This window comes from Mastomys coucha, unplaced genomic scaffold (assembly GCF_008632895.1).
Source record: "Mastomys coucha isolate ucsf_1 unplaced genomic scaffold, UCSF_Mcou_1 pScaffold15, whole genome shotgun sequence".
NCBI classification, from domain to species: domain Eukaryota; kingdom Metazoa; phylum Chordata; class Mammalia; order Rodentia; family Muridae; genus Mastomys; species Mastomys coucha.
Genome location: NW_022196897.1, coordinates 102,352,476 through 102,363,548, shown reverse-complemented (window position 1 = coordinate 102,363,548; position 11,073 = coordinate 102,352,476). Strand labels below are relative to the sequence as shown.

Sequence of the window (11,073 nt, the reverse complement as noted above, 5' to 3'; positions counted from 1 at the left end):
CTGCCACTGGAGGGCGTGTAGGATCACTTTAGGAACCTGTGCTGCTTCTACTGCTACAGCACAGAGTCAGGTATAGGGAAAGAAAGGAGCCCCATTACCCTGTATTAGTCACAAGCATTTTCCTATTCCATTTTAGCCACTGACACCTTCGAAGCCACCGGTGGTAGTGGACTGGGCCTCTGGAGTGTCTCCCAAACCTGACCCGAAGACCATCAGCAAACACGTCCAAAGGATGGTGGATGTAAGTACCTGTTTCAGCAGGCAAACTCCTGGTATGGACTGCTTTAATATTATGTGGTAGGAAGAGAAAGAGCCAGAGTGATAAGAGACACAAAGGCGAGAATGCACGGCCCGGGAACACAGAGCTGCTTCACTCCACACGTGTAGCATGTTTCAGGGGAAACCGCAACACACTGGTCTCCAGAAGGACGGATTTGCCTTGCTTAAAATCCCTTGCGGAGGAGCGTATGTTTAAAAGTTATCAGCTGGTATGGGGCAAATGTCAACATATAATAATGCTAATAAATAATAGGAAACCTGGCACTACTTGGTCCCGATAACTCGTGAGGAGTGGGTTCCATTTGCATAAGGCAGTCTTTATACTTGAGTACACTTACAGAACAATGAGGAGCACAGGATCCAAGTGAGGGAGCACTTCCAACCAGGCTAGGCTCTGAGCTTCCTAGAGAAAGGCTCTGCAGGGAGGGCAGAGTGGAGGGAGAACTGACCCATCCTCTACACAGTGCAGAAGCTGTGTGCACAGCACAGTTGATATTTACAGGTTTCGAGCACCTGGGTAGCCTGTAGTGGCTGGGACAGCAGAGGGCTGGGATGTGCCCTGGCGTGAGGGATGACTGGTTTCTCTTCAGTAAATGGAAGAAATTCTTTTTTTTTTTTTTTCAGTCTGTCTTTAAGAACTATGATCTCGACCAGGATGGGTATATCTCTCAGGAGGAGTTTGAGAAGATCGCTGCAAGCTTTCCGTTTTCCTTCTGTGTGATGGACAAAGATAGGTGAGGCACGGCGTGTGAGGCTGTGAGTGCTCACCGAAGAACTCGCAGACACACGCGCTGTCACATGTTCATGATCCATGCTGGCAAGAGCGAGCCATCACCAAGCGAAGGCCTCTCTCTCCTAGTCTGAACTGCAGCAGACCTTGAAAGCCATGGGATTTCTGTATAGTTCACATGCAAAGACTCCCCGTGCCACCAGCCGAGGAGGAAGCATTTAGCCCTCCTCCTGGCTTTGGGGTTACAGATTATGAAAACAACTCCTAGTCGTATCAGCGCTTCCTGCATTTGTCTTGTGGCTATAAAAGCTTTATCTTAGTTCTCTACAGAAAGCCAAATGCATGTAAGTTCTACACGCGTCCTTCCTATCTGGAGCAGGACACCATAGCACACGGCCTTTGCCTCTCTATACACACATTTCACATCACTTCCCTTTTGAGTCTCGAACACACACACATTTGGCCCTTTCCTAGCTGTGAAGAGCAGTCAGGCTGCCTCTCTTTCTCACTATATGCTATCCTGTGCCTTTACTATGAGGAGAACTCAAGCCATAGGGAGGACAAAAGGAAAGGTTTGTTTTGAAGGTGAGAGGCCACCCTTCCTCTATTGACCTCCTTGCCTGTCATTGCTGCAGGGAAGGCCTCATCAGCAGAGACGAGATCACAGCCTACTTCATGAGGGCCAGCTCCATCTATTCCAAGCTGGGCCTAGGCTTTCCCCACAACTTTCAAGAGACTACTTACCTGAAGCCCACCTTCTGTGACAACTGTGCTGGCTTTGTAAGTTATTCTTAGGGTGTGTCACAGTTGAACTTGGAGTGTGTGTGAGTGTGTGTGAGTGTGTGTGTGTGTGTGTGTGTGTGTGTGTATACAGGACAGTTTAAACTAGTAAAACAGCCATGGCCTCAAAATCTTCATATATTCACTCATTCCATCTCAGAGCCCAAAAGAACACCCAGAAAATATAGTCCTCTGTAGTATGGGTCTAGCCTATATCTACTTTTTCCTGCTTTTTTTTTTCCTTCCTTGGTGCATTAAAATTCTGGGACAAATGTTACAGAAATTTGAAATTTGGATAGACCTTTAAAAAGTGTGACATGCTGTTTCAAATGTTAGAGAATAAGAAATCAAGATGTTTTTTCCCCTTTCAAAAGGAATGAAGTTACCCATGTTCCAGTGGGTCTCTCCATGCCTGTGCCCACAAGGCACAGCTAAGTTGGTTAAATTCAGCATGTCCCAGAACAAAAACTAAAACAATACGGCAATGGGAGGGAAACATATTGAGAGGGGTTGGAAGGAATAGGAGGAGCATAAGAGGACAGGACGGATGAGTGTGACTAGAATGTATATACATGAGGGACATCATCCAAAAATAAGTTAATTTCTTAAAAATTGTATCTCAAAGATCACTTAAGTGTTGTTTGTCTTCTGTCCTGACCCAACTAATAATTTCCTCCAAAGTGGCATTTCTGACCTAGGACTACATACTCAGTCCTAAGGAGCCTGTTGGTCTGGGTTCATCCACATCAGGCCTGTGTTGTGTCATACAGAGCTCTTGGATAGGTAGCAGCTGTCTTTGATCAGCAGCTTCCTGTCACAGGAACAGGACATGAGGGAGGTAACAGGGTTTACCCATGTGATTGACAGTAGAATGAGGACAAAGAGCTAGTGCCAAGGTGCAGCCTCATACCAGACAAGTGGATGACATGTGGTGTATTCTCTTCTCTGCCTTGCAGCTCTGGGGCGTGATCAAGCAAGGCTATCGTTGTAAAGGTAAGTCTCAGCTTCAGGGCCTAGAGTCCTCTCCCTCGTCTGAAGAGCTGGCGTTGAGAACATTTCTTGTGCATAGTTGTCCATTCAGTCCAAGTTTCCCTGGTTGAGCTTTGCATCCAAACTGGCTTTTGAAGAATCCCCCTGAGAGGGATTGTTGCTGGCCAAGAGAGGGATGCCTGTAAGACCAGTCAGGCAGCCTTTTCCCTCTACAAGACCCTCTCTTTGCCTCAGTTGTTCTGCAAATACAAATGGCTGTGCTCCTTGAAGGATAGGTCTTTGAGGGAAGGGAATCACTTCTGGGTAACCAGTTACTAAAGGCCCAGGTCAGTTTTCTCTTTTATCAACAGATACCTCAGGACCTAATTTACCAAGTCAGCATCTCTTCTCTCCCAGATGAGGAGATGCTGCTTGACTCTGAGACTCTGATAACAAGCTCCAGGGCTTACCAAGTGGATTAAGTATGATAGAATGATCTTCCCTAGATTCATTAAGAACGTCAGGTGTCCTAGCTGCAGAGTCTAGACCAGCCTGATCTGACAAGAGAACACTCCACGAATTTGGTTGTGAGAGAGATGCCAGAGAAGTGAAAGACTTCTGAGTACAATGTCTTGTCTGCAGACTGCGGAATGAACTGCCACAAACAGTGCAAAGACCTGGTGGTGTTCGAGTGCAAGAAACGAACCAAGAGCCCGGCGCTATCCACAGAGAACATCAGCTCTGTAGTACCAATGTCCAGCCTTTGTCCACTGGGAACCAAAGATTTGCTCCATGGTAAGTAGGCACTGGGAATATTTGCTGTGAATATGTACATGGGAGGGTCAAATTTAGAGGGCAGGAAGGATCATTGCATGTTGATATTTCCAGTTAACCTTGACCTCAATTGCTATGCCATGGCTGTGCTGTAATGGAGTAGAAATTGGACATGAAAGTCATCCAGTGCTATTGGGCCCTTATACCAAGGGACGATCCTGACTTCTTGCCGTGATACCTGGATCGAACTCTAAAGTGATCAGAGCTCTCAAGACCCAGAGTCCACAGAAAGCATCTACAGAACATTCCATCCATACATATATCCTGCTATCTTTACAAGTGCTCAGGAAACCTTGCTACATTGAAGCAGGGATTTGAACTTATTTGCAGGAAACGTAACTGTCTAGGTAACTTCTGTGCAAATAGAAAAAGGTAGTTTGAGGGCTGGAGGGATGACTCAGAGGTTAAGAGCAGTTGATGCTCTCGCAGAGTGGATTCAGTTTCTAGTATCCACCAGTAACTCCAGTTCCAAAGGGTCTGAAATCTACTTCTAACTTTCATGGACACAACATGCATGTGGCGTACATACATACACAATACAGGCAAAACAAGCATACACATTAAAAAAAATCTTTTTGTTGTTGTTGTTTTGTTTTGTTTTGTTTTGTTTTTCCGAGACAGGGTTTCTCTGTGTAGCCTTGGCTGTCCTGGAACTCACTCTGTAGACCAGGCTGGCCTCGAACTCAGAGATCCACCTGCCTCTGCCTCCCAAGTGCTGGGATTAAAGGCGTGCGCCACCACCGCCCGGCAAAAAAATAAATCTTTTTAAAAAAGGATGAAAAAGAAAGCATGTTCTTTCTTTGGTGTGGATGGATCCTGATGCAGACTCCCTCCTTATAACTCATGCCTGACACTGGTTATCTGAAAACAGAAGGTACCTGGAACGTGGAACTTCTGAGATAAGTAACAAATTTATCTCTCCACAGCACCCGAAGAAGGATCTTTCATTTTCCAAAACGGAGAGGTTGTGGACCACAGTGAGGAGAGCAAGGATCGGACCATCATGCTCCTGGGAGTGTCCTCACAGAAAATCTCAGTTCGGCTGAAGAGGACTGTTGCCCACAAGACCACCCAGACAGAATCGTTCCCTTGGGTTGGAGGCGAGATTCCCCCTGGTCACTTTGTGCTGTCTTCTCCAAGGAAGTCCGCGCAGGGCGCTCTTTATGTGCACAGTCCAGCATCTCCATGCCCCAGCCCAGCGCTGGTCCGAAAGCGGGCATTCGTCAAGTGGGAGAACAAAGAGTCCCTTATAAAACCAAAACCAGAGCTTCACCTCAGGCTCCGGACCTACCAAGAACTGGAACAGGTACCTCCTGTCTCACTCCTCTTTTTTTTTTTTTTTCTTAGTCCTCTCACTGAAGTAAAATCCAATAGGGCAACGCATACGATTCAAATCAAGATGATTACTAGATTAGGTCAGCAGACAATAAAAAGGAAAAAAAGTTGCCAAATATAGGTCATCTAAGCCATCTTAGTAGCAAGGGAGAAAAGAGACATTCGCTCTAATGATATTTAATTTTACTAATGAATGTCTTCCTGCCTTTTCCCCTCTGACATCAAGGTTTGTATCCTGTTTGCAGGCCTGTCCGTACATAAGCCACCATCCACCTGATTTAGTGTAGTTATCTGTATACTATACAGTGAGGCTGCTCCCAAGGCTCCAGGATGGGCATCAGTTACCAGCAAGGTTCCCTCCTTGCCAGGCCCCTAGAAGAGTCAAAGAGCAATGTGCTAGAGAATGCCTGTGACTCGATTTGATGACTGAAGAACATGGTATCAGGAGGAACACAGATTTTCTGGATAAAAACATGTCTTTTACTCAAATTACCCTTAAAATGCAAACAAATTAATCAAAAAGTAGCCACCTTAGGAGAAACTGCCAGTTGTTACCTTTTAGAACAATAAAAGAAATCTTGAAAACTTTTATCATGATAAAAGTAGAGGACTTTAGTCTCAGATGCTAAGACAGTTTCTTTTGTTTGTTTTTGTATGGTTTTAGTTGTTGTTATAGTTTTGCTTTGTTTGTTTTTTATTTGGTTGGTTTGGTTTTTTTGAGACAGGGTTTCTCTGTGTAGCCCTGGCTGTCTGGAAACTAGTTCTGTAGACCAGGCTGGCCTTGAAGTCACAGAGATCCACCTGCCTCTGCCTCTGCCTCCTGAGTGCCAAGATCTAATCCCAGACATTTCCTAAGCCAGTTGTTAAACACCACACCCTGTGTGGTCCTCTGTAAAATGCACGGCTAAGAGTCCAGGTTGAGGTTCCAATGCTTACATGTCCATTAAAGGCAACATAGTTGTGAAAAAAATGCCATTAAGAGCAGGTGACCAGTCACCAGAGCCATGAGCCCTGACAATTTATTAGCTGCTTCTCTTTTCTTTTACCTGCATCACAGAAACCTGAGAGCCAGGTTTCTCCACAAGCATTTTCGAGGAGCAATCACATGCCCTGCTTTTCCATTAGGGAACTGCAATGACTGGTCTTTAGTCTGACAGCCTTAGTCACAAGGAACAAGTCCAGTTAAATACATATCTCAAATAGCATACAATAAGGACAGCTTGATATGTTATTTTCATTGATGTAGTAATTCTGAATGAGCATGGAACCAAATAACAAAGGAAATTAAGACTTTGGGTCAGATACACCTGGGCTCTAAAACTCTGTGTCAGCATTTTCTGCTTCTACTAAATGTGTGCCCAACATCTATTCCCAGGGTGTGGGTAAGAAGCAAGCGCCCCTATTATCAGACAGCCATTCTGTTGTCACATAGCAGTAGCAGGCTCACAACAAGTGCTTAACCTCACGTAAGCTGGTAGAGAGTACCCTAGTGATTCCATGTGAGAACTCAGACAGTGCCCAATTAACTAGACAACACACCTATATTCTGTGATGCCCATGTACATCAGTCTGGCATAAAGACACTTTCCTCAACACTAGAAGCCTGGAAAATAACCAATGGCTCTACAGTTAAATTACTGCCATTAAAACCCTACATCCCAATTTGGGAATGAGACAAAATTCTTCCATCAAAAAGGAGTATTAGTTATCAGGAACAGGGGGTTATGAACTTAGGTTACATGAACTGTAAAATCTCATTTCACAGAGTTTTGAAGCACTGCTTTCATAGTTCAGAGCAGATCAGACCACAGACAACTTTCTGCCAAGTTACAATGCCTGCCTCACACTACCCAAAAGTTGTGTCTTCCTCCACCCAATGCCCAAGAATGGATTGTTCTGACTACTAGCCACTCACATCTGGGATCTGATAGCAAAGAGTAATTGCTATTTGTGCATGCCCACGATAGTTAATGTGTTATTTTATACGCACGACTAAATAACTACTTTGAAAATAGTTTATAATTCTTAACCACAGTGAATAGGAGATGCCAATCAAATATAATGCTCTTGATATTGTCACTAATTTCCTATTCACTGCCACTCTATTGACACTTATTCTCACTTCCCTTTAGGAAATAAATACCCTGAAAGCAGATAACGATGCTCTGAAGATCCAACTGAAGTATGCACAGAAGAAAATAGAATCCCTGCAGCTTGGGAAAAGCAATCATGTCTTAGCACAGATGGACCATGGTGATTGTGCTTAATCCAGAAATTCAAGGAACAGAGCGTGCAAAAGGGCATACTGGGGATCTCACTTCAAATCTGATTGCAGAGGTCCAGCAACTTTAGATTGACTGACTTTGAAAGGGTAGAGCTGGACACTGTTGTCGGCATCCTTGGTTTTTACCTAAACTGTCTTTAATGTGAGTCATTGGTTTTCAGTCAGTTGAGTCAAAGGGAAGAAAAGCTCAAGTATGTAAAGCATTGAGCATTCATATTCTAACCTTCTTTCTGTACTGAAACTAATACCAAACGTGTGCTAAAATAAGACTATAGTTTCCTGATAGTGTCTCGGGCAGCCTGCTTTACTGATTCGTACTTAAATAGAGTCCCTGGTGAATCAAGTTGCTGCCTTCCCCGGGGTTTCTGCAAACTGAGTTACTTTGTTCTACCCCAAACCTGCTCATAATGGAAACAATACCCTAAAAGTGATGACTTTGACATGCCTGCATTGTTTGTGAAACTGATCCCTATTGTATTCACTACCTCAGACCTCATCAAGAGCCTCTTTCCCCACTGTCCTTCACTCACCTTCTCCTTCCTCCCTTGCTTATAGGCACATCAGAACATCTACCTAGAAGTGAACTCCTAGCAGTGTAGCCTGGTTTTAAATCCAGAGCTTCTTAATTGAACTTGACATTGTCTAATTGCAGGCCAACTTATAGCTCTAGGTCTTAGTCATTATGAAATACAAAATAAAACTCACTCACTACCCACAAGCAGCAATTACCATGTCATACGCACAGCTAATTAGCTAAGTCAAACCACAATAACATGTTTATCCAGATAGTCTTTCAATAGTGGGTAGAATTAAGAATCTGTGACTTTTTAAGAGAAATGGTCTGTGAACAGTATTTAATTCTTCGTGTTCTATTCTCTCTCAAGTAAACTATCACAAGGTTCTCTTTTGAACTGGTTTTGTGCTTAAGTTGTCTTCACTTTTACTATCTACAAATAAGCTAATGGGTGTGATGGCTGTAACAGCTGGCAGCATTTACATGTGTGTAGAATGTGAATATATATAGTATCAGACATGCATGGAACTTGGACTTTCTCCTTTAGAAAATGCAGACGTGAATCAAATGCCTTTTAGTCATTTACACAAATTCGCAAGTATAGTTCTGCTCAGTATAAGGCAAACTGCTAACAATGTAAATTGTTCTTCTCTGCAAAACTGTAACAGTGTCCAAGTATTCTTTCGTGAAGGTTAAAATCAGTGGGTTTGTCTTGTTGCCTGCAAAGCAATTCACAAACTTTCTTGTGAGCTTCCTTTTAACTTTCAAAAACATCTCAACAGATTGTGTCCTTTTGGGGAGACTTAGCTTCCATGGTTGGAAGGTCTGGCACCACACTAATTTGTAATTTAATATGCAGGACCAGCAATTTGAGAATACCAAAACTAAATAAATAAATACTAAATAAAAACTAAATAAATAAAAACTAATAAATTCTAAAACCAACTGGGCAATGGGAGAACATGCCTTTAATCCCAGCACTTGGTGGGCAGAGGCAGGCTGATCTCTGTGAGTTTGAGGCCAGCCTGGTCTATAGAGTGAGTTCCAGGACAGTCAGGGATACACAGAGAAACCCTGTCTGGAAAAATCAAAGGAAAAAGTCTTTAAAAGTTTCAACCCTACAACCAAGAGCACCAAGTCTACAGAGGAATATGAACTGTACATGATGCAGCCCCCTAAAGGACGCAAACCATTTAAGACGTTCCTTTGATTAAAGACCACTGCCTATTTGCATACCTCTTTGGAGAATTTCAGTGAATTCTCCAAAGAGCTGGATCATGGTGAATGTCTCTCTAAACTTTAATGAACTGCTTTACACACAGATTTATCCTTATTCTACATCCAAACTCAGAAATTTGCAAAGCATGTATACCATCTGGTACACACACCTCTGTGTGGTGTATATATTATATGGAAAATTTTATGGAATGATATGACTAGTGGCAGACCTCGAAATTGGTATTTTCATTATGTTTTCCTCTGTTATGCACTAGTACAACTGTAGAGCTTAATTTTCTAGACACTGTCTTTTTCTTATTTCTCATCCCCAGTAAAGATCTCCCAGTGAGATTTTGTGTAAATAATCTGTAACATAGGAATTCAGAGGGCCTCAGTCATTTGTCACAGCTAGATGACCTTACAGACAGCAGAAGGGACAGGAAAGACAATGGGAGACAATAGTTTTCCTCACAAATTCTTACATTCCAGCCAGGACAAAGGATGTTTGGAGTCTGAGTTGGTACTGTTCCTGCAGAATGGTAGGAGCAGGTGGGATCTATTGATACAATCTGGAACAAAGTTTGGCTTGTCACACAAGGTTTTGTTTACCAGGCTGACTTGAAATGTTTGGCAGATGGGTGTCTGCCAACGCAAGGACTGATCCTGAGAGCGGCAAAGTGTCTGCTCATCTTCTCTGTGGAGTGACTCACCCCTTTACTGACCGCTTGTGAAATTGTCTAAAAATGTATACTGTAAAAGCTTCGAAAGAAATGTACAAACTGTAAGATTTTTTATACCTATTGTATGTTTTCTGTGTCTCATATTTATATCATAAAAGACGTTGGATCCCTATAACTTCAAGGTCTTGTGTTTCTTCACTTCATACATATATAGGAATTTCGTTTAAATTTTTACTGGAATTCAAACCAAAATTACTCCTCCATTCTATTAAAAAGGGTTTTCTGGGGGGTCAGGTGGACCCCCTAGATTATATGGGTTAAAATGTTCCACTCTTTGTACAGGATGAGGAAGTAACAGTGCAGATATGTCCACCTTATAAGGACCTCTCCAAACATCAAGTCTGTAACATGCTCAATATTAATTAAAGGGGCCAAAGCTATCAACTCCTGTGGCTCTTAAGTGAGGAAAGAAGACAAAGTAGATAAAAGATGGTTCAATCTTGTGTCCAGACCCACTTAACAATTCATCTGTGGTCATTATTTGGAGTGATTAGAGGCACCATTTGTTTTCCCCAACCAGATTTTGTTGATGGAACACATCCAGAGGAGGATGCCAGCCACTCATGTATTCCACGTTGTGGTACACTAGGATTGGAGGAGGGGGTGTATCTCCATAATTAATGGTATTTCATGTGAAATAATGAAGTCATTCCGACAAGCTGACCCTGAACAAAAAGTGAAAGTGCTTCTAGCCCACCCTCATTTCCAACTCACAGGTCTCACCACAAGCTCTGTCTTCCTTATACAGTAAATAAACCAATCTCACTCAGGATGTTTTCTGGCTATAAATCCTCACCGTCTGCCACAAGTACTGGTAAATGATAAACACCTACTTTCCTCTGACATCAGTTTATGTTGTTGGATGGTACTGAGCTTGCTCAGCCTAGAGGAAAACTCAGTTGCTACTTTAATTTGGAAATGTCTAGTAAGATTATGTCCACAGATGCTCATAGGTGGATAATGACAGAAAAAGGAGACAGAAAGTCCAAAAATAGGGAAAAAAAACACATGAAATTAAAAACCAAATCAACAAAGTATGTAAAAAGGTATCAGGTTTCAGGGAATAGTGAAATGCCATCCATGACCAGTGTCCATGTGTCCTACCCAATTCATTTATAAAATTCTCATATGATGACCATACAAGCCCTAAGTCATCCTATCACCAGTCCAGGCATCGCATAGCAAGCAGTGTGCAAACAAATTTTGAGCAAGACTATCATAATAACTCCACCTAAGCTATTAGGCTGCAGACAACTGAGCTTCTTGCTGCAGTGAAGTTCACAGGCTGGGTATACAGAACTGGCTCCACTCCACTGTAATCCCAGGAGTGCTCAACTGAGAAAAGACCGTCCAGTGGTTGCTGGGGACAACCCCAACAGCACTCACAAAC

General features: G+C 42.9%; 1 protein-coding gene across 3 annotated transcripts in view; it reads left to right on the top strand.

Annotated features, from left to right (window-relative positions):
• Rasgrp1 (RAS guanyl releasing protein 1) overlaps positions 1 to 9,798 on the top strand; it is a 66,966-nt gene extending 57,168 nt beyond the window's left edge. For all 3 annotated transcript variants that reach the window (XM_031371430.1, XM_031371432.1, XM_031371433.1), the window contains 7 exons: positions 137 to 241; positions 904 to 1,013; positions 1,645 to 1,789; positions 2,746 to 2,782; positions 3,401 to 3,553; positions 4,519 to 4,898; positions 7,060 to 9,798. In XM_031371430.1, coding sequence (XP_031227290.1) covers positions 137 to 241; positions 904 to 1,013; positions 1,645 to 1,789; positions 2,746 to 2,782; positions 3,401 to 3,553; positions 4,519 to 4,898; positions 7,060 to 7,194 — 1,065 coding nt within the window. In that variant the 3' untranslated portion in view covers positions 7,195 to 9,798. The remainder of the gene's footprint in view (positions 1 to 136; positions 242 to 903; positions 1,014 to 1,644; positions 1,790 to 2,745; positions 2,783 to 3,400; positions 3,554 to 4,518; positions 4,899 to 7,059) is intronic.
• The last annotated feature ends 1,275 nt before the right edge of the window (positions 9,799 to 11,073 follow it).